This window comes from Somniosus microcephalus, chromosome 30, assembly GCF_052327205.1.
Source record: "Somniosus microcephalus isolate GS21.2 chromosome 30, FLI_Smic_1.0, whole genome shotgun sequence".
NCBI classification, from domain to species: Eukaryota; Metazoa; Chordata; class Chondrichthyes; order Squaliformes; family Somniosidae; genus Somniosus; species Somniosus microcephalus.
Window position 1 is genome coordinate 1,220,053 of NC_141016.1, and position 23,987 is coordinate 1,244,039.

At 51.8% G+C, this 23,987-nt stretch overlaps 1 protein-coding gene across 2 annotated transcripts; it reads right to left on the reverse strand.

Annotated features, from left to right (window-relative positions):
- Nucleotides 1–917: 917 nt before the first annotated feature.
- LOC147097848 (AT-rich interactive domain-containing protein 5B-like) lies at nt 918–22,918 on the reverse strand. 2 transcript variants are annotated; one of them, XR_015074236.1, is made up of 5 exons: nt 22,814–22,918; nt 22,281–22,347; nt 5,387–5,502; nt 2,330–2,507; nt 918–1,378 (listed from the first exon to the last, which is right to left on the reverse strand). XR_015074236.1 is itself a non-coding variant. In XM_085970882.1 (4 exons), the coding sequence occupies exons 1-4, from the start codon at nt 22,815–22,817 to the stop codon at nt 1,299–1,301; spliced, it is 378 nt and encodes a 125-aa protein (XP_085827008.1). In that variant the 5' UTR covers nt 22,818–22,918; the 3' UTR covers nt 918–1,298. The 2 variants fall into 2 exon arrangements, 1 of the variants encoding a protein (XP_085827008.1); XM_085970882.1 differs by lacking the exon at nt 22,281–22,347.
- Between the last annotated feature and the right edge of the window lie 1,069 nt (nt 22,919–23,987).

A 23,987-nucleotide genomic window follows, 5' to 3' on the forward strand; every position in this document is an offset into this window, starting at 1 on the left:
AAAAGAAAAACAAAATGTTTGCAACATATTGTGGACTTGCTGCCAACTCCTCTTGGCAATTCCAAGCTGAGGAATCCTGGGAACCGAAGCCTGGATATGTACCCATGACCCAGAGGTGAAAGGCCAGGGTTCAGTCTCACTGGGAAGCGGAATTCTTGATCCGCTGTATTCCGGCTGGAATCGAAGTCAGGTCGTGGGGTGAAAGTGCAATGGGTTGGACAGCAACCAATCGAGACACCCCCCTTGGGTAAAGGAGACATTCATTGCCTCTGTTTTTGTTGGATGGGAACCCAGTCCTGGGAGGTTAAAGACAGCACCGAGGCCCCTTAATTCAGGCTTTAGCTCAAAGAGTTCAGAACTTTCTCTCCAGTATATCGTACACAGAGTATGGTTTCCAACTCCAGCTGTACTTATTTCAAGAGGTTTCATCACATGACCTCCTGCTCCCATCCACCCCCATTGGTTGCCTGACACCCCCCCCGCCCCCATTGGTCGCCTGACACCCCGCCTCCCCGCCCCCATTGGTCGCCTGACACCCCGCCCCCCCCACTGGTCGCCTGACACCCCGCCCCATTGGTCACCTGACACCCCACCCCCCTGGTCGCCTGACACCCCGCCCCATTGGTCGCCTGACCCCCCGCCCCCATTGGTCGCCTGACCCCCCGCCCCCATTGGTCGCCTGACACCCCGCCCCCCATTGGTCGCCTGACACCCCGCCCCCATTGGTCGCCTGACACCCCGCCCCCCCACCCCCATTGGTCGCCTGACACCCCGCCCCCATTGGTCGCCTGACCCCCCCCACCCCCATTAGTCGCCAGACACCCCACCCCCATACCCCCATTGGTCACCCCCACCCCCCACCCCCATTGGTCCCCCGCCCCCCCCCACCCCCATTGGAAACGGAAAGACCCCCCCATTGCCCGATTGGATGATCAGACGCTCCCCCGTCTCCAATATTTTAAATAACTAATAAACAAAACGCTCTGCTGATTTTTCTCCTGGGGTTTGCTCGCTGCGTCCTGGAGATGAATCTCCCATTCCTGGGAACTCCAGGCCAATCCTGGAGGACTGGCAACCCTAACAGAGGGAGAGAAACTTGGGCAACCTTAAAAGGTCTTAACCAGATGCTCCTCGAGTGACTTTCTGCGCTCACACAAACACAATCGACGGGCAGGCAAAGACCAGATGGTCCATCAAGCCTGCCCCATGCTCCATGGTGGCTGGAGCATCGACACCAGCGCCACAGGACTGTCGATGGACAGGGCTCTCATCTCTACCCAGAGGGAAAAAAGGTTCAATCAGTGCTGTATAGAAAGATTACTCACTGCTTCGTAACCACCCAGCTTCTCAACTGCCTTGTACAGTGTCAACAGGTTAACTGAGGAGAAAAGAAGATTCACAATGTCAGGGAGACTCAAAATCGCCAATGAGATCAAATGCGTAGAGATGGAAGGTCACTGCATTTACTTTCCCCCTTCATCACAAGGCAAGCTGGGACGGTCCCCGCAGTGGGAATTTACAGAGATCTTGGGACAGCTTCAGACTTCAGAACTGACATCAAGATAAACCTGACCCTTCAACGCCAGAGAATTCCCTCTTCCTCCCATCCTTCCACGCGCGCATGGCCTTCGACTCCACTCACAGAACAGCTAGACGTGGAATAATAGCTGGAATTCAGGGCAAGGGATGGGTGATAAATACGACAGCCCAAGAACAAATAATGTCAGCCGTGGCTCAGTGGACAGCACTGTCGCCTCTGAGTCAGAAGGTCGTGGGTTCAAATCCCACGCCAGAGACTTGAGCACAAAATCCAGGCCGACACTCCCAGGGCAGTACTGAGGGAGCGCTGCATTGTCGGAGGTGCCATCTTTCAGATAAGACGTTAAACCGAGGCCCCGTCTGCTCTCGGGTGGACGTAAAAGATCCCACGGCACTATTGGAAGAAGAGCAGGGGAGTTCTCCCCGCTATCATGCCCAATATTTATCTCTCAACCAACATAAAACATTATCTGGTCATTTATCACACTGCTGTTTGTGGGATCTTGCTGTGGCAATTGGTTGCCGCGTTTCCTACATTACAACAGTGACAACACTTCAAAAGTAGTTCATCAGCTGTAAAGCACTTTGCAGACATCCTGAGGTTGTGAAAGGCGCTATAGAAATGCACGTCTCTTTTTTCATGTGTGTGATGGAAGTGTCGTATAACGAGCGCAGAGAGAGATGTTTCCGGCCGCAATGCTGGACTACCTTCTCAGCATCTGTATCGACACGCAACCTCTCCGAATCCCTTGGCATCTGACCCCCTACTCAAAGGACGGATGAAACTCACCTTGCTTAAATCCCAAGTGCGGGATTCTCTCGATGGGAGTGCCCCTCTCCTTCATAAACTTGTACAGATCGACGAGGAAGTTCTGCTGCCCCATGTCGCTGGAGGCCAGATCCTTCACCTCTGGGGTCTCGCCGGCCATTCCACAGCCCTCTGCCAGCGCTGCTGATTCACATTGCATCTGGAACAGGACAAGAGCAGGAGTGAGCAGAGCCAGATCTCCACTGTGGCTCAACAGGGAGAGCGGAAAGGGAATAAAAGTATATCATCCCAAACCGGCTGATTATATATAGAACAACAGATACCCGGGAGTGAGTTACAGGCTGGAAACTAATCGAGGGATTCGGGCTACACCACACCACAGGGATCATCCGTCCTGTGTACACGTGTGGTCAATGCCCATTCTGATTCAGCCGTATTTTAGGAGGGTCCAACTGAACTGATAAGAACATAAGAATTAGGAGAAGGAGTCAGCCATTCGGCCCCTCGAGCCTGCCTCCCCATTCAATAAGATCAAGGCTGATCTTCGTCCTCATCTCCATATCCCTCGATTCCCCTAGAGTCCAAAACTCTATCGATCTCAGCCTTGAATATATTCGTAAGAAGTCACACAACACCAGGTTATAGTCCAACAGCTTTATTTGAAATCACAAGCTTTCGGAGCGCTGCTCCTTCGTCAGGTGAAGTGGAGAGATGCATAAAGACACAGCTTATATAGTCAGAGAATAATGCCAGATGATTACAGGTAATCTTTCTAACTGCCATTTATCACACCTCGGCAGAGAGATAATCACAGCAATCACAGGTGTGAATGGTGTCCAAACAGGTCAGTCAGGAAAACATTACATCAAAGAACAATGAGGTGGGGTCACAAGGGGTCAAATGTTGCAGATGCTGGGGTCTGTATGAAAAACAAAAAACAAAAAAACTATTTTTTTGCTGGAAATCACAGCAGGTCCGACCGCATCTGTGTAGAGAGAACAAGCCAACGACGACTCGAGTCTGGATGACTCTACGTCAAGTAGGGTTACATGTAGCGTGACATGAACCCCATGAAAAATCGCATAGACCTCCTCAGAAGACAAACACGGGACACAACCAACAGGGTACCCTTCGTCGTCCAGTACTTCCCCGGAGCGGAGAAACTACGCCATGTTCTTCGCAGCCTTCAACATGTCATCGATAACGACGAACACCTCGCTAAGGCCATCCCCACGCCTCCACTACTCGCCTTCAAACAGCCGCCTAACCTCAAACAGACCATTGTTCGCAGCAAATTACCCAGCTTTCAGGAGAACAGCGACCACGACACCACACAACCCTGCCACGGCAACCTCTGCAAGACATGCCAGATCATCAACACAGATACCATCATCACACGTGAGGACACCACCCACCAGGTACATGGTACATACTCATGTGACTCGGCCAACGTTGTCTACCTCATACGTTGCAGGATGCCCCGGAGCATGGTACATTGGCAAAACCATGCCGACACTGTGACAACAGATGAACGGACACCACACAACAATCGCCAGGCAGGAGTGTTCCCTCCCAGTCGGGGAACACTTCAGCAGTCAAGGACATTCAGTCTCCGATCTTCGGGTAAGCATTCTCCAAGGCGGTCTTCGAGACACACAACGCAAAATCGTCGAGCAGAAACTGATAGCCAAGTTCCGCACTCATGAGGACGGCCTCAACCGGGATCTTGGGTTCATGTCACGCTACATGTAACCCCACCTGATGTAGAGTCATCCAGACTCGAGTCGTCGTTGGCTTGTTCTCTCTGCACAGATGCGGCCGGACCTGCTGTGATTTCCAGCAAAAAAATAGTTTTTTGTTTGTTTTTCATACAGACCCCAGCATCCGCAACATTTGACCCCTTGTGACCCCACCTCATTGTTCTTTGATGTAATGTTTTCCTGACTGACCTGTTTGGACACCATTCACACCTGTGATTGCTGTGATTATCTCTCTGCCGAGGTGTGATAAAGGGCAGTTAGAAAGATTACCTGTAATCATCTGGCAGTACTCTCTGACTATATATGCTGTGCTTATATGCAACTCTTCATTTCACCTGACGAAGGAGCAGCGCTCCGAAAGCTTGTGATTTCAAATAAAGCTGTTGGACTATAACCTGGTGTTGTGTGACTTCTTACATTTGTCCACCCCAGTCCAACACCGGCATCTCCACATCTTGAATATATTCAATGACTCAGCATCCACAGCCCTCTGGGGGAGAGAAGTCTAAAGGTCTCCAACCCTCTGAGTGAAGAAATTCCTCCTCATCTCAGTCTTAAATGGCCGACCCCTTATCCTGAGACTATGCCCCCTAATTCTAGACACTCCAGCCAGGGGAACCAACCTCTCAGCATCTACCCTGTCAATCCCCTTCAGAATCTTGTATGTTTCAATGAGGTCACCTCTCATTCTCCTAAACTCCAGAGAGTATCGGCTCAATCGCCTCAATACTGATAAGGGGACCAGGGTCGGGGATGCTCAATGGCGGGAGAAGAGGTCCACTGGTCGTCAATGGAAACCAAAAGACAGTTGCTGGTACAGCCCCCACTTGCACACGTGACCTTCAACCTGACGTGCTACCATGGCAACGTCAAGATGCTCAACGATGTCACATAGTGGGCAGTTGGGGGGAGGGTAAGAGGAGAAATAGGGGGATGAGATCGATCCGGACAATCTGCATTGCCTTGTAGTTTGATCAAAGAGCTTGGTGGAGTCGTGCAGCAAGGTCGCTCTAGGAATAAACACGGTGCTTTCATCAAGCTCAGAGACAGCGGGGGCTGGGGGCGGGGGGGGGGGGGGCTGGTGCTGAGCCTAATGAGTTTCCATTCACCTCCTCTCGCCCATTCAACACTTTGGTTCACCAGACTTTAAATTGACGCAGCATCAAGTATTACCTCAGTGAGGGCGACACTGAAACCGCCCTGGTCTTTCACATCGCGCACTCTCGAATTCTGAAGACACATTTTGTGGTGAAAAACAAAACAGCTTTTTCATGCACACAATTACAGGAAATGTGACTGTCAGGGGGGGGGCAAGTACCTCGGGCGACCGATCATCCGAGTCAGCAGCGGCAGCGATCGAGTCCGTGGGTTCTCGCTGGTCACCACCGGCGGGCTGGCTCCTGGTCCTCCGAGACCTTCCGGTCAAGCTGGGGGCTGCGTTAGAAGTGGAAACACGGTGAGAAGATCGCACTCGGTTTTTGAGTTTCTTCAGAGAGTTCCTTTCGCGAAGCAAATGGCAAACGGAACAGCGATCGATGTAATCATCAGTCGCAGCTATCGCATGGGGTCACATTTCCAACACCCGTTCAGCCAAATAAACAGATCGCAGACACTCCGTCATCTGATATTGTAACAACTAGAGCCATTGATTGACATTTACAGCACAGGAGGCCATTCAGCCCATCATATCTGTGCTGGTTCTTCGCCAGAGTAATCCCAAACTAATCGCACTGCCTCGCTCCCTCCCCATAGCCCTGTATCAATCCCAAATTAATCCCACTGCCCCGCTCTCTCCCCATAGCCCTGTATCAATCCCAAACTAATCCCACTGCCCCGCTCTCTCCCCATAGCCCTGTATCAATCCCAAACTAATCCCACTGCCCCGCTCTCTCCCCATAGCCCTGTATCAATCCCAAACTAATCCCACTGCCCCGCTCTCTCCCCATAGCCCTGTATCAATCCCAAACTAATCCCACTGCCCCGCTCTCTCCCCATAGCCCTGTATCAATCCCAAACTAATCCCACTGCCCCGCTCTCTCCCCATAGCCCTGTATCAATCCCCAAACTAATCCCACTGCCCCGCTCTCTCCCCATAGCCCTGTATCGATCCCCAAACTAATCCCACTGCCCCGCTCTCTCCCCATAGCCCTGTATCAATCCCAAACTAATCCCACTGCCCCGCTCTCTCCCCATAGCCCTGTATCAATCCCAAACTAATCCCACTGCCCTGCTCTCCCCATAGCCCTGTATCAATCCCCAAACTAATCCCACTGCCCCGCTCTCTCCCCATAGCCCTGTATCGATCCCCAAACTAATCCCACTGCCCCGCTCTCTCCTCATAGCCCTGTATCGATCCCCAAACTAATCCCACTGCCCCGCTCTCTCCTCATAGCCCTGTATCAATCCCAAACTAATCCCACTGCCCCGCTCTCTCCCCATAGCCCTGTATCAATCCCCAAACTAATCCCACTGCCCCGCTCTCTCCCCATAGCCCTGTATCTTCCTCTGCACAAATTGGAAGCCGTGCTTCAAGTAGTTACCCACTTTTCCCTCAATAGATGCAACGGTTCGCTGCCTCTCTGTGGCAGAAAATTCCACATCCCACCAACCCTCTGAGTAAAGAGATCTCTCCAGACCTTTCCTCGCCCGCAGTGACAATTTTAAATTGACGACACCTTATCACCGACTCCCCGGCCAGAATAAAGCTTCCATCCGCTGGACTCTGAACATGTCTCATCGACCCCCGACCTCAGTCCAGCTTAACCCAGTCTCCTCGACCCCCGACCTCACTCCAGCTTAACCCAGTCTCCTCGACCCCCGACCTTAACCCAGTCTCCTCGACCCCCGACCTCACTCCAGCTTAACCCAGTCTCCTCGACCCCCGACTGTTAGATCCGTGATTCAGAGAGTATGATGTTTTTCAATAACCACACGGATGCTGTAACTTAACAATTAACAGGTATTTACTGGAGTAGGGTAGTCTCAAGGCTGGGGGTAGAGAGGCATGCTCAAGGCTTATATACAGGTGTGGTCACTGCTGGTACTACAGTATACAGGAGCTGTAAAAGTAGTTCTCTCTTAAAGGTACATACACTACAATTCCTCCCTTTTAGATTAGCAGTACCCATAATATTCAAATAACAATTAACACTTTAACATGTCCATTAAACAACAATAGTCCATTTATAGATTCAGTCTTTGGGGCGGCTTCCTGATCCTTTCGGGATAGCGCCTTTCCTGAGGTTCTTGTTCTTGGTGCGGAGGCGATTCTGGCCCCTTTTCGTCAGTCAGTTCATCGGTTTCCACTGCTACTGGTTCTGAGGTAGATGCTACCGGTATGTCGGGTTCATCCCCAGGTACTCGAGACATGGGGTTGACTCGTTCCTGTGACGCTAAGATCTGATCGACGTGGCGTCTCACAATGTTCTCCCCGACATCCACTGTGTACATTAATGGCCCCTGCCTTGTGCATATCGTTCCGGGTTGCCATTTCTCTGTTCGGTAGTCACGGGCCAAGACTGGTTGTCCTACATTGAAGCTCCTCGTCGGCTTCTCATTGATGTGCTGGAATTGTTTATCCTCAACATTTCTTCGCACATTTGGTCTGAGCAAATCCAGACGAGATCTCAACCTTCGGTTAAAGAACATCATGGCCGGGATCTGGTTGGTGACTGCATGTGTCGCATTTCTGTAGGCTAATAGGAAATTGTCCACCTTATGCTGTAGTGGAATTTCATCGTTGCACATGGCCTTTATCGCCTTTTTAAAGGTTTGTACAAACCTCTCAGCCAATCCATTTGTGGCGGATGTGTAATGCCTGACCCCATTCCTTCTCATAAATTTCCGAAACTCTTCGGACACAAACTGTGGTCCATTATCAGAGCAAATCTGCTCTGGCAAGCCGTTCCTGGCAAATATGGTCCATAGGACTGCAATCATTTTCTCTGTAGTGGTTGAGGACATTTTTATCACCTCAGGCCATCTGCTATTAAGAACATTGAGTCCATGAATGGACCAGCAAAATCAATGTGCACCCGCTGCCATGGAGAGGAGGGCCACTCCCATGGGTGTAGAGGGGCATGTGGTGGTGCATTTTGGACCTTCTGGCATCCTGAGCAGCTCTTGGTTAGGTCCTCGATTTGTTGATCGATCCCTGGCCACCACACATAAGCCCTAGCAAGGCTTTTCATTTTCACCCCTCCCAGATGACCTTCATGAAGCTCATTTAGCACTCTCTCCCTTAACTTGGGTGGAATCACCACTCGGGATCCACACATCACTGTCCCCTGGCATACTGACAGCTGTTCTCTTCTGGATGAGAATGCTGGCAACAGTGAGTTGCCATGTGTTGGCCATCCCCTCACCGTCAAATCATATACCCGAGACAGTGTCGGATCATTGCGGGTCTCCTTCTCTATATCCGCGTTCGTTACTGGCAATCATTCAATTATTGACAAATAAAATATCTCGATAGGGTCCACTGCTGGTGCTTCCTCCACAGTAGGCAGTGGCAAGCGTGATAGCCCATCAGCGTTTCCATGCTGTTTCGTGCCTTTATATTCTATTTCATATTGATTCGCCCCTAGAAACAGGGACCATCTTTGCAACCGTTGTGCAGTCATCACTGGAACACCCTTCTTAGGATTAAAGATGGAGACAAGTGGTTGGTGGTCAGTCAGCAAGGTGAACTTCTGCCCATGCAGATAGTGGTTGAATTTTTTTACTCCCCATACTAGGCTGAGGGCCTCCCTGTCAATCTGGGCGTAGTTGCGCTCGGCTGAGGTTAGTGACCGAGACGCAAAGGCTACTGGCCTCTCCAACCCATCTGGGAATTTGTGCGACAGCACCGCTCCAATACCATAGGGTGATGCATCACATGCCAAACGAATTGGTAGTGCTGGGTTGAAATGGGCCAACACCTCTTTTGAGTTGATCAATTCTTTACACTTCTGGAAAGCTCGTCTACGTTCGTCATTCCACTTCCATGGTACCCCTGTTTGCAGTAGGGTGTTCAGTGGGTGTAATACCGTGGACAAATTTGGTAAGAACTTATGGTAGTAGTTTACCAGCCCGAGGAACGACCTCAGTTGTGACACATTTTCCGGTGCTGGAGCCTTGACTACTGCCTCAAATCTTTTCAGGGGACTTATGTAACCCCTCTTCATCGATGACATGGCCACAATACGAGATCTGCTTCTGGAAAAACTCGCACTTGTGGCGATTAGCTCGTAGCCCATATTCCTTTAATCTGGTGAGCACCTTCTCCAAGTTGGCGAGGTGATCACTGTCATTTTCACCCATGACCAGGATGTCGTCCAAATAACACTGGGTCCCTGGAATCCCTTGCAGGACTTGATCCATCGCCCTTTGCCAAATAGCCGGAGCCGATGCTACCCCGAACACCAGCCGGTTGTATTGATAGAGACCTTTATGAGTGTTGATCGTGAGGTATTGTTTCGAGGCTTCTTCTACCTCCATTTGCAAGTACGCCTGGGCTAGATCAATTTTGGTGAAGCGTTTACCTCCAGATAGCGAGGCAAAAATATCCTCAATTCGTGGAAGCGGATATTGTACCGTGTGAAGGACTGGGTTCACTGTCACCTTAAAATCCCCACAGATGCGGACCTTCTTTGGTTCCCCAGGTGTATTACTCAACGACCTCTTCATTACAGGAACGATGGGTGTAGCCCACTCGCTCCAGTCTACTTTGGACAGTACTCCTGAACGTTCCAACCCTTCCAGCTCTGCTTCGACGGCTGGTCTGATCGCATAAGGCACTGGTCTGGCCTTAAGAAACTTTGGGCTTGCATTTTCCTCTATTTTAATCGTTGCTGTTATGCCTATTAGTGTCCCGAGTCCCTCCTGGAACACTTCTTTTGCGTCAGTTAGCATTTTTGACAGTCGTCCAGGTATGACGTCGTCATCCTTTTTGGCCTCAACCTTCAGTGCCTGTATGGAATGCCAATCTAATTGTATCTTCCGGATCCATTCACGTCCTAGCAGTGGTGGTCCTCCATCTGGCAATACATATATATCCATTTTAGGTATTTCCTGGCCTTTGTATATTACTTTCACCCTTATTTTTCCTTTGGGGTAGACTTTTTGCCCAGTGCACGTCTTCAAGACAATCTCTGTAGTTTTCAAGGGTATATGTGAAAATAGCCGCTTGTAGTCCCTTTGGTTTATGACTGTTAGGGCTGATCCTGTGTCCAATTCCATTTTCACTTGGACTCCGTCTATCTTGAGTGTGACCCAGATAGTCTGGTGATCCTCCATTTTGGTTACCTTATGTAGTTTCAGACAACCCAGCTCCTTGCTTTCGGAGTCTGTGTCACTTTTCTGTTCATCTGAACTACTGTCCATCACCTTGTGTACCTTTTTGTACTTCTCCTGTGGAGATTTCTTGCTGTTGGTTTTCTTCCCAGACCTGCAGATTCTTGCTATGTGTCCTGCTTTTCCACACTTGGTCCTTGAACCAACAATCCTTCTGGTCGTGTGTTGTTCTGCCACAGCGATAACACTTCCCTGTTCCATAGGACATTTCATTGGTGCCATATTCTTGCGGTCTCCGTTGTATCTCTGCAACGCCACTTGCGGCTGCTTCGTGTGATACTGCCATACTGAAAGCCTTGTCCAGCGTAAGATCCTTTTCTGATAGAAGCCGTTTCTGGGTTCCTTCACTTTGAAGCCCACACATAAACTTGTCCCTTAACGTATCTGCTAGTCCCACTCCAAACTGGCAGTGTTTCGATAGCTTGCGCAGTTCCGTTAAGTACTCAGCATTGCTTTCGTCTTTGTGTTGGTTCCTTTTATGGAACTTAAATCGTTCTGCTATCAGCAGCGGTGTGGGGTTTAAGTGGTCCTGTAGGATTTCTACTATGCTTTCGAAATTCTTATTCACAGGCTTCTCTGGGGTTATTAGGTTTCGCAGTAACCCATAAGTTTTTGCACCCATGGAATTTAACAAAACCAGTGCTTTCCTAGCATCTGGCACTTCATTCGCCCTGCAGTACACCTCAATACGTTCCACATATGTCGCCCAATCTTCGACTTCATTGTTGAACGTAGAGATACTGCCACTCTTTGGCATCCCTGGGTGTGATTTAACTGTCAAAAATGGCGTCTCCCGCGCTTTCCTTTCTTCCCGCGCTCACCCTTGAGCCCTGGCTGTGCTCTGCGCGTTTTTTTTTTTCTGTGCGCCTTTCCCGTTTCCGCCGCTCGGTCCTGAACCCGGCTGCTGCTTTACCCTCTCTCAGTTTTGTTTTTCCTCGACGCCGCTCGGTTTTCAACCCCGGGCTGCGCCCTGTGCGCTTCACCCTCTATCTTACCCCGTCGACGCTGCTCGGCTTTTTCTCTGCCGTCGGTCGGCTCCAGCCGCCGCTGTCCGGGAAGGGTCTGCACTGTACCTGGTACCTGTCGTCAGTCTGTTGCTGATCGTCATGGCTGGGGAACCAAGCCCGGCTCTCCACAGCCTCCCCTGCAATGTTCACTCTCTGCCGGACGACTGGGCGGTTGCTCGTGGTCGACGCCCGTGCTTCTGGCCTCGACTTTCTTCCACCGCCCTCCCAGAGCGAATCCTCGAAGGGAAATGCAGAGTTGCAGGTAGATTCGAATCGACACTCGTCGCCACTGTTAGATCCGTGATTCAGAGAGTATGATGTTTTTCAATAACCACACGGATGCTGTAACTTAACAATCAACAGGTATTTACTGGAGTAGGGTAGTCTCAAGACTGGGGGTACAGAGGCATGCTCAAGGCTTATATACAGGTGTGGTCACTGCCGGTACTACAGTATACAGGAGCTGTAAAAGTAGTTCTCTCTTAAAAGGTACATACACTGCACCGACCTCAACCCAGTCTCCTCGACACCCTCCGATTCAGAGAAGGAGGGGAAGAGATTGGTTCCTGAATGAACCCTCCCGGGGGGTCTCCACAGCGCAGCCCAGGGCCCCCGACTCTTCCCAAATGCGAGTGGATCCCGTTCCTCCGCCCACTGCCTCAGCCCAAGAGTTCCCCCAGTTTACAACAAAACAGGGGAAACCAGAAAAGAAAGACTTGCATTTCTATAGCGCCTTTCACAACCTCAGGACGTCCCAAAGCACTTCACAGCCAATGAAGTACTTTTGAAGTGTAGTCACTGTTGTAATGTAGGAAACGCGGCAGCCAATGGGAGAGCTTGTTTATAGGAACAGCAGTGTGTGCCCGCACAGGGATTGGGGTAGAGATTAGTCTGGGCCTCATTGATTGTGCAAGTATCTCCTGCCTGAACAGATAGGGTGCAGACCGCTGCCTGCGATAGAGCTTCCCACCCGAAAAACAAATCAATGTAACAAGCTCCAATTGTCCATCCTCCCCTGGGGGGGAGACAGAGAGAGAGGGAGGGAGGGGGGGGGACAGAGAGAGGGAGGGGGGGGACAGAGAGAGGGATAGAGAGAGGGAGGGGGGGGGCAGAGAGAGGGAGGGAGGGGGGACAGAGAGAGGGAGGGAGGGGGGGCAGAGAGAGAGAGGGAGGGGGGGACAGAGAGAGGGAGGGAGGGGGGACAGAGAGAGGGAGGGAGGGGGGGGCAGAGAGAGAGAGGGAGGGGGGGACAGAGAGAGGGAGGGAGGGGGGACAGAGAGAGGGAGGGAGGGGGGGGCAGAGAGAGAGAGGGAGGGGGGGGACACGACCCCGAGAGGGGGGGGGAACGACCCCGAGAGGGAGGGGGGGGGGAACGACCCCGAGAGGGAGGGGGGGGGACGACCCCGAGAGGGAGGGGGGGGCACAGAGAGAGGGGGGGGCACAGAGAGAGGGAGGGGGGGGACAGAGAGAGGGAGGGGGGGACAGAGAGAGGGAGGGGGGGACAGAGAGAGGGAGGGGGGGACAGAGAGAGGGAGGGGGGGACAGAGAGAGGGAGGGGGGACAGAGAGAGGGAGGGGGGGACAGAGAGAGGGGGGGACAGAGAGAGGGAGGGGGGACAGAGAGAGGGAGGGGGGGACAGAGAGAGGGAGGGGGGACAGAGAGAGGGAGGGGGGGACAGAGAGAGGGAGGGGGGGACAGAGAGAGGGGGGGGACAGAGAGAGGGAGGGGGGGACAGAGAGAGGGAGGGGGGGACAGAGAGAGGGAGGGGGGGACAGAGAGAGGGAGGGGGGGACAGAGAGAGGGAGGGGGGGACAGAGAGAGGGAGGGGGGGACAGAGAGAGGGGGGGGACAGAGAGAGGGGGGGGACAGAGAGAGGGAGGGGGGGACAGAGAGAGGGAGGGGGGGACAGAGAGAGGGAGGGGGGGACAGAGAGAGGGAGGGGGGGACAGAGAGAGGGAGGGGGGGACAGAGAGAGGGAGGGGGGGACAGAGAGAGGGAGGGGGGGACAGAGAGAGGGAGGGGGGACAGAGAGAGGGAGGGGGGACAGAGAGGGAGGGGGGGACAGAGAGAGGGAGGGGGGGACAGAGAGAGGGAGGGGGGGACAGAGGGAGGGAGGGGGGGACAGAGGGAGGGGGGACAGAGAGAGGGAGGGGGGGACAGAGGGAGGGAGGGGGGGACAGAGAGAGGGAGGGGGGGACAGAGAGAGGGAGGGGGGGACAGAGAGAGACAGACACCATCTGTTCACAGGTGTGATTATCTCTCTTTTATTGTTGAACACATACTGTAGAATTTCCCTTTATTACTCATTTCCGTTTTGGAAACGAGAGAGAGAGAGACCGTTGCTGGTTCCTGAGCACAGTCCGCTGCTGACTCGACACTCGCTCCGTTATTTAAGGTCATCACAACTGTCTTTAAACTTAAGCTTTCAAAATCACAACTGTCACTTAAATGGCACGGAAAGATCTCTCATTGATCAGAAACAACTCGCCGCTCATCTGAGCCGATAACCTCCTGATCAGAGGGCGCCGGTACCGAGGGTCAGAGGGCGCCGGTACCGAGGGTCCAGAGGGCGCCGGTACCGAGGGTCAGAGGGCGCCGGTACCGAGGGTCCACAGCGCTGTGCCCGGCGTTGCCCAGCTATAAATACTGGTCCCTGTGGTTCCCTGGTCCGTGTTGCGTCTGTTGATTAATGATTCATCCCGTTGATTTGCTGAGCACAGGTTTTGAGAAAGTTCATCTCAGGCTTCCTTATGGAACAGAACTGAAGGTCGCAATTTCCATCCGCTCCTCCACCAATCACGTCAATTGACCTCAAAGTATTCAGCCCTCTTTCAGCACAGTATTTACAGCACAGAAACAGGCCATTCATCCCCACTGCTCCATGCCGGTGTTTATGCTCCACACGAGCCTCCTCCCACCCCGCCTCATCTCACCCTAGTCCCACTCCCCCACTCTTTCCCCAGAGCCCTGCAAATTTTTCCCCTGCAAGTATTTATCCAATTCTCCTTTGAATTTGCTTCCACCGCCCTTTCAGGCAGCACATTCCAGATCACAACTTGCTGCGTAAAAAAGATTCTCCTCATCTTCCCCTGTGTGTCCTCTGGTTACCGACCCTCATGTCAGTAGAAACAGTTTCTCCTTATTTACTCGATTTAAAACCCTTCATAATTTTGAACACCTCTATCAAACTCCCCTTAACCTTCTCTGATCTAATCCCAGCTTTTCCAGTCTCATTCCTGGGACCATCCTGGTAAATCTCCTCTGCACCCTCTCCATGGCCTTGACATCCTTCCTAAAGTGTGGTGCCCAGAATTGGATTCAATACTCCAGCTGGGGCCTAACTAGTGATTTATCAGGTATGCCACTCTTAACCTTCAGTCTCTCTCTCTCTCTCATCATTAAGAACCTCTGATATATTCGCCCCACCATCTCCAAGACTAGATTACAACATGGCCAACAGTAAATCGCAGCTACTAGTCAACATGCCATGGCGTTGCACACAGGGAGCTAAGTGCAGTCTTCAGGTTAGAGGTTAGACAGCGAGGAGCTAACCGGACCAGCTAGTACAATTTGGAAGCAGGTTTGGTTGGAGCATAGAATCTGTTGCTGTTGTGGATAATTGAGGTCCCACTGTTGAGTTCACCATTACTACGTTCCTCTAAACTAGCTACAGAACTCGTTTTCCTTCCCCATCATGCTGGTTACTCTCATTATACCAAGAACCAACTAGTTCCCTCCTCTCCGTGCCCCAGTCTCACCACTCCCTCCTCCCTTCTCTCCACCTGTGATATCCCATTACTGCCTGGCTCACATCTCCAGACTCCATCCAACACAATCACCAGAGTTCCCCCACTTCCACCTACCAATTCGATCCCCGGGATGGCCAAGCTTGGGTCAGGATCGCACTTCCACACAGACTGCCTTAAGCACATAGGAACAGGAGGAGGCCATTCAGCTCCTCGAGCCCTTTACATAGGAACAAGAGGAGGCCATTCAACCCCTCGAGCCCTTTACATAGGAACAGGAGGAGGCCATTCAGCTCCTCGAGCCCTTTACATAGGAACAGGAGGAGGCCATTCAACCCCTCGAGCCCTTTACATAGGAACAGGAGGAGGCCATTCAGCTCCTCGAGCCCTTTACATAGGAACAGGAGGAGGCCATTCAGCTCCTCGAGCCCTTTACATAGGAACAGGAGGAGGCCATTCAACCCCTCGAGCCCTTTACATAGGAACAGGAGGAGGCCATTCAGCTCCTCGAGCCCTTTACATAGGAACAGGAGGAGGCCATTCAACCCCTCGAGCCCTTTACATAGGAACAGGAGGAGGCCATTCAGCTCCTCGAGCCCTTTACATAGGAACAGGAGGAGGCCATTCAGCTCCTCGAGCCCTTTACATAGGAACAGGAGGAGGCCATTCAGCCCCCCCCGAGCCTGTTCTGCTATTCAGTTAGATCATGGCTGATCTGTGTCTTTACTCCATTTACCCGCCTTGGTTCCGTAACCCTTAATACCCTTACCCAACAAAAATCTATCAATCTCAGTTTTGAAATGTTCAATTGACCCCCAGCCTCAACAGCTTTATGAGGGAGAGAGTTCCAGATTTCCACGACCCTTTGTGTGAAGAAGTGCTTCCTGACATTACCCCTGAACGGCCTGGCTCTAATTTTAAGGTTCTGCCCCCTTGTTCTGGACTCCTCCCACCAGAGGAAATAGTTTCTCTCTCTCTCTATCTAGCCTATCAAAAACACCTCGATTAGATCACCCCACAATCTTCTAAACTCGATGGAATACAAGCCCAGTCTGTGCAAACTGTCCTCGGAATTTAACCCTTTCAGCCCCGGTATTATTCTGGTGAATCTGCGCTGCGCCCCCTCCAAGGTCAATATATCCTTCCTGAGGTGCGGGGCCCAGAACTGAACACAGTGCTCCAGATGGGGTCTGACCAGAGCTCTGTACAGCTGTAGTATAATTTTGTCTTCCAGCACCCTTGAGAGATGCTATGCTTAGCGGCCCAATCACTTGCCTCCCCTCCTTTAGTGTCTATCACCGCCTGTGCAAGCTCCAACATTGTCTAGGCAACTCTGCAGGAACCAGCTCATGCACACAAGGATCAATTGCTATGTAGCTTTTCCCAGGGGCCTCCTCAGAACCACCCAATAGTCTTTGTCCACAAAGAGTCCAGTTCACGAGTGCTACCACTCGCTTCACAACACCCAAACCGGTATCGAGCACACACTGCATGCACCAATGATTCAGTCAGCACGCGTGTGGTGGGGAGAGGGTCTGAAAGTCAGGATAAACTCACCAATTTAGGTGTCAGCCGTGGCTCAGTGGGCAGCACTCTCGCCTCGGAGTCAGAAGGTCGTGGGTTCGAGTCCCACTCCAGAGACTTGAGTACATAATCTAGGTCCATACGCCCAGGGCAAGGCAGTACTGAGGGAGCTCTGCACTGTCAGAGGGGCAGTACTGAGGGAGCTCTGCACTGTCGGAGGGGCAGTACTGAGGGAGCTCTGCACTGTCGGAGGGGCAGTACTGAGGGAGCTCTGCACTGTCGGAGGGGCAGTACTGAGGGAGCTCTGCACTGTCAGATGGGCAGTACTGAGGGAGCTCTGCACTGTCGGAGGGGCAGTACTGAGGGAGCTCTGCACTGTCGGATGGGCAGTACTGAGGGAGCTCTGCACTGTCGGAGGGGCAGTACTGAGGGAGCTCTGCACTGTCGGAGGGGCAGTACTGAGGGAGCTCTGCACTGTCGGAGGGGCAGTACTGAGGGAGCTCTGCACTGTCGGAGGGGCAGTACTGAGGGAGCTCTGCACTGTCGGAGGGGCAGTACTGAGGGAGCTCTGCACTGTCGGAGGGGCAGTACTGAGGGAGCTCTGCACTGTCAGAGGGGCAGTACTGAGGGAGCTCTGCACTGTCGGAGGGGCAGTACTGAGGGAGCTCTGCACTGTCGGAGGGGCAGTACTGAGGGAGCTCTGCTCTGTCAGATGGGCCATCTATCGGATGAGACGTTAAACCGAGGCCCCGTCTGCCCTCTCGGGTGGACGTAAAAGATCCCACGGCCACTATTCAAAGAGGAGCTGGGGAGTTCTCCCCGGTGTCCTGGGGCCAATATTTATCCCTCAACCAAGATCACTAAAAACAGATTATCTGGTCATTTATCACATTGTTTTGTGGGATCTTGCTGTGTGTAAATTGGCTGCCGCGTTTCCTACATTACAACAGTGACTACACTTCAGAAAGTACTTCATTGGCTGTGAAGCGCTTTGGGACATCCTGAGGTGGTGAAAGGCGCTATAGAAATGCAAGTCTTTCTTGAATCTATTAGTCAGTCACCTACCACACTGTAAGCAACAAGTCTCAATCCAAGTACGCCTCCCTGTGCGCAGTCCACTCACACGCTCCGTACTGACTCTTCAGCATGATGTGAAATATTGTGGAAAATCAGTTCTATTCCTGACACAGCAGATCTAAAAATAAGCGGCGAGCAACAAGCTTGTTTCGTCACCGACTTTCTCTTAGCTGCTTCTGTTGGCATTGATTCCGCTGTCCGAGCCCAATGTGATTATTTTAACTTTGCAAATCGGAAAACTTGGCATGAACGGTGGAATCCTGAAAGCCAGGGTTCTGTTCAGAGTCAGGACATGATTTCCGCCTCAGTACTTGCCCCACAGCAGGAAGGTCAAGGCCAGGAGGTCACCAGGAGGGCACCTTCTGGCTCAATGATTGTCCCTCACACACTTCAGGGCCACAGGAGCAGGAGGAGGCCATTCAGCCCCTCGAGCCTGTTCCGCCATTCAATCAGGTTATGGCTGATCTCAAATATTCCGCCTTTGTTGCATATCCCTAGATACCTTCCCCCAACACAAATATATGGATCTCAATCTTGAAAGGTTCAATTGTTCCCCTGGTATCCACAGCCTTTTGGGGGACAGAGTTCCAAATCTCCACTATGTCCTTGTGAGGTGTAGACAGAGTGCCTCAGCCTGTGTGAAACAGAGCTCAGTGATCACGTTTCCACCTTAGAATCAGAAGGTTATGGGCCCTGCCTTTCGGAGGAGACATTAATTGAGGTCCCGTCTTCCCTCTCAGGTGGATGCAAGAGATCCCGTGGCACTATTCCAAAGAAGAGCAGGGGAGTTCTCCCTGGTGTCCTGGCCAATATTTATCCTCAACCAACATCACTAAATACAGATTATCTGCACTTTTATCTCATTACTGTTTGTGGGATCTTGTGCACAAATTGCCTCCATTACAACAGTGACTACACTTCAGAAGTAACGTGCTGAATGTGAAGCCTTTGGGAATGTTCTGAGGTGTGAAAGGGGCTATATAAATGCAAGTCCTTTCTCTTTAAGTTCGTAGCCACGAACCATTGCTCACACAAACAGGAGCAACAACTTCCAATCATATAGCACCTTCAACAAAGAAATGTCCCATGGTTCTTCACAGGAGCGTCAGGAAAGAAAAACAGACAAAGTGCCAAAGGAGACAGCATGGGAAGCGACCAAACGTGATCAAAGAAGTGGGTTTTAAGGAGAGTCTTAAAAGGAGGAGAGAGAGACGGAGAGGTTTAGGGAGGGATTTCCAGAGCTTAGGGTCCAGGCAGCTGAAGGCACGGCCGCCAATGGTGGAACATTGGGAAGCCAGAGTTAGAAGAACAGAGTTTGGGGTGGGGGAGAAGGGCGGTGGAAGAAGGGTTGTGGGGCTGGAGGAGGTGACGAGGGATTGGAAAACAAGAATGAGAATTTTAAATGGGAGGAACGGGGACAGAGAGGTCATGGGGCAGAGGGGGATTTCGAAGAACCACCTGCGAGGACCAGTGTAAGATTCAGGTTACTTAAAGCTCCTGTCAACAACCACAGTCCTATATCTCAATATAAACGATGAGAAGTCACTTCTTTAAAGTTTATAAGATGATGAAGGGAACAAGCTGCGTTTGTGTCGACAGCTCGTTTGAACTAAACAGCTTCGGGAGGACCAGGGGTCACAATTTTAAGTTGTACAAGGCCAGATCGAGGTTAGATGTCAGAACAGTGGACCTCGGGAACAGGCTGCCGACTCGCTGAATTCCTTCGAGCGAGACCTGGCCCTGTTAGTAGCTGGGGTGGAGATCACCTCGTACAGAAGGTAGGGACTGCGGGGAATTCAGGACCACAGTGAGCTCCTGGACTAGTTTCGCCTAAAGGGGGTTGGAGAGGAATTGTCCAGATTCTTTTCACCAAATGGGCCTGGGCTTTTAGCTCGCCTCTCCTGGGAGATCCCATGGTTCCGGGTGTGGTGGGGAGCGTATATACCGTGATACATGGGGTATCGCGGCCGTGTGGGGCAGGCTCGACGGACCACAGGGTCCTTTCCTGTCTGTCACTGTTCATAAATTCATCCTTTGGCAATAACACAAAAAATCAGATTTTTAACTTATCAGTCACATTTTATTTCCCATCTTCTCATTTCCAAATATAGAAGTGGCTCTATTCAGCTTGGAAACCCAACACTCGTAATGCAGCCCACAGACTATGCTAACTCTGGCAAGCTTCTGGTCAAAAAAATACCCCATGCTTGTTACCGTCTGCCTGTTGATCAAAACAGCACCTTCCCCCCCCCCCCCCACTCTATGAATAAAACAGTGGGGGGGGGGCTTGTGGGAAGCGAGACTCGACCTCATTCACCCAACAACAACAACTTGCATTTATATAGTGCCTTTATCGCAGTAAAACGTCCCAAGATGCTTCACAGGAGCGTAAATCAGACAAAGATTTAACACCGAGCCACAGGAGGAGATATTAGGAGGTGACCAGAAACTTGGTCAAAAAGGTCGGTTTTAAGGAGCATCTTAGAGGAGAGAGAGGCGGAGAGGTTTAGGGAGGGAATTCCAGAGCTTAGGGCCCAGGCAGCTGAAGGCACGGCCGCCAATGGTGGAGCGATAGAAATCGGGGATGTGCAGGAGGCCAGAATTGGAGGAGCGCAGAGATCTCGGGGGGGCTGGAGGAGGTTACAGTGATCGGGAGGGGCGAGGGCCGTGGAGGGAGTTAACCCGGAGACTGAAAGCGAGCGGGCACCTGCTGGCTCGGCGGGGTGAATGAGCCACCCACTGTGGAATGTTCCCTTTAAGCTGCGCAGTCGGGCAGCGCTCTGGGCCTCGCGCGCAGCCAGCTCGCCGGCTTGGCAGTAGCAAAAACTGCGCTTGTGCGGTATTGTGAATGGACCGTACAGCCCCTTAAAGGGGCCACACACCCAAAATAAAGATCAACAGGAACATTGCCGGTGCGGTATCGAGTGGGGCAGATCCCGGGTTCAGTGCCTCGCGCTACCCCAAGCGACTCATCTCAGTCGGGCCGTAATCTGGGGGGGGGGGGGGAAGAAGAGGTTCCACTATTGGCCTCAGCACCTCTGGGCTGTGGGGGGGGGGGGGGCGGGGGAGAGAGAAAGGAAGAGATTCCTCCTCCCAGATCACCAGCCAGCAACACCCCCACAACCCCCACCCCATTCACAAGGGGCAAGGACAGGATTGGATTGGATTTCGCTGCAATGCCTCATGCAGCCAAACAGCACACCACCAGTCACTGTTTGGGCTTAACACAGGGACACTTGGAAACAACACAGCAGCAGAACTACCCACGGGTGGTTTAACCCAAGCGGTTGTTTATAATTCAGTAACAGTTTGTTGTTCCCCACTTGTCAGCACTTCCCCTTATAAAATCAGCACGTGGATAGAGATATTCTCAAATACTGAAACCGCCTGGGGCTTTTTTTAAACCTCTTTCCCTGCAGTGTCGCAAGTAAACAATACCCAGCTTGCTTTACAATAGAATTTTATTACAGTGAAATGACCACACTTTCTATAAAAACACATGCACGTCTAAATAAAAATTCCCCTGTGGTACTGAGTCACACACTGGGCCAACCTGCTTCCTGTGTGTGTCTTCAGAGCAATGTTGGTACGGTATGGCACAGTGCGGCCTCTTGTTACAGGACGCGGTGGGGTGGGGTGGGGTGGGGTGGGGGGGGGGGGAGCAGAGAGGTGAGGGGTTGTCGGAGTGGGTGAGTGATGCCCCCCATCCATGCACTCTCACTTGCCGTTCTGTGGGCAGGGCAATAACTATGAGGAGGAGGGGATCTGCGACTCTGGTACACCTCTCCATCCCGTCCCGTCCCTCACAGCGGGCAGCCGGAGTGAGGACACCTCCCTGGCCTACGGTGAAATGGTACGGGAACGTTAACCGCGTCAGTGACGCTCTCGCGGTGATGACACACGAGATCTCAGCTGGGTGGTCTCTCGCTCCCACCCCCATTAGCTTGGCCGCAAGCAAAGCCTTCGTGGCGAGATACCGCACTGGTACCAACAGCAGCCTCTGGCCAGCTCAACAGCAGGAAAGTACTTCAACATTCACTCACACTAGCACCGGGCACTGCTCAGCGACCAAGTCCAGCATCAGGGGAGGCTGGGCTCGAAACAGCCTCCCTACAACCTGTCACTCAGTGCCTTCACCAGCACAACCTGCCAACAGATCCGGTCCTTCAACACTGCCTGCTCTTCACAACTAAAAGCTTTCGAGCCACAAAATCCGGTTCAATACCCACAGTAATTACAATGCGTGCGGCCCCCGTTTAAAGCGATCGCGACAAGTTGGGAGCACAGCTGAAGAGTGTGAGGTTATACTTCATAGTTCAGCACAAGGCAATGTCTCTCTCACACACACATAGATAGATAGATAGATAGACTACATACACGCAGATACACACGCACCTTCACTTCAATGGGACAGAACAACCCCAGTTAATTCAGACTCCAAGCTCCACCTGTATACAGAATCCAGCACATTGACATCGAATGAAGTTGCACATTCCCAACAAATCCATCTTGTGCGTTTACTCACTTGCAAAAGTTCCCAGAAAGTAACCAGATCAGAGCCCTGGGATGCACAGAATTTCCATCCTCACAAACTGCAGAAAACGTGAACACTTTAAATTAACAGCATTTGCAACAACAAAAAATAAGCAGACATTTGCTGAGAAGTTGGCTTGCGGGAATGCAGAGAGAGATCGAGGTGCGGGACAGAGAGAGAGACAGAGAGGTGTGGGTCAATGCGGAGTTTGGAGAGAGTTGCAGAGTTTGACAGTAAGTGAGGAGAGGTGCCGGACAGTGAGAGTGGGGAGGGTTGCAGAGTTTGGAGAGTTGCAGAGTTTGGAGGTGCCGGACAGTGAGAGTGGGGAGGGTTGCAGAGTCTGGAGTTGCAGAGTTTGGAGGTGCCGGACAGTGAGGGTGGGCAGAGTTTGGAGGTGCCGGACAGTGAGGGTGGGGAGTTGCAGAGTTTGGAGGTGCCGAACAGTGAGGGTGGGGAGGGTTGGAGGTGCCGGAGGGTGGGGAGTTGCAGAGTTTGCCAGTGATCAGTGCAGTTTTGCCCATTACCCATTAGCAGACACTGGCTCCGTTCGCCCTGCGCTTTACTCCATGCGCCCGCTCCACGCTGCGAATTTCACCAGCGCTCCACCAAATGTAACTTTCCGACTGCAGGCTCCGCCCTCCCCACGCTCATTGGCCAGCTCCCGTGCATGATGTCAAAGAACCCCAGCCGATTGTGGTCCCCACCCCTTAAAGGGGCCTGACACCACTGCTTTACACCGCACATTGCAAATTGAACATTGCAAACTGCAAGCTTTCCGATGCAACATTTCCAATTTATTGCAACATCTCAAATGACACGTTTGCTCTTGTTCCTGTGTTCAGTGAGGCGTACATCCAGGGCTGCTGATAGGAAGAAAGAAGGACATGCATTTTAAGTGCTTTTTTTAAATGTAGACATTGCTATAATGTAGGAAACGCAGCAGTCAATTTGCACACAGCAAGCTCCCACAAACAGCAATGTGATAAATGAGCTGCACATCTGATTTCGTGATGTTACAGAATCATAGAATGGTTACAGCACAGAAGGAGGCCATTCGGCCCCTCGAGCCTGCTCCGCCATTCAATGAGATCATGGCTGATCATCCAAATTCAGTACCCTGTCCCTGCCTTCTCCCCATATCCCTTGATCCCTTTAGCTTTAAGAAATATATCTAAATCCTTCTTGAATATATTTAATGAATTGGCCTCTACTGCCTTCTGTGGTAGTGAATTCCACAGGTTCACCACTCTCTGGGTGAAGAAATTCCTCTGCATCTCAGTCCTAAATGGCTTACCCCTTATCCTTAGACTGTGACCTCTGGTTCTAGACTCCTGGTCATCGGGAACAGCCTTCCTGCATCTAGTCTGTCTAGTCCTGTTAGAATTTTATAAGTTTCAATGAGATCCCCTCTCATTCTTCTAAACTCCAGCGAATATAAGCCCAATTGACCCAATCTCTCCTCATACGTCATTCCTGCCATCCCAGGTATCAGTCTGGTGAATCTTCGCTGCACTCCCTCCATGGCAAGAACATCCTTCCTCAGATAAGGCAACCAAAACTGCACAAAATACTCAAGATGTGGTCTCACCAAGGCCCTATACAACTACAGCAAGACATCCTTGTTCCTGTACTCGAATCCTCTCGCTATGAAGGCCAACATACCATTTGCCTTCTTAACCGCCTGCTGCACCTGCATGC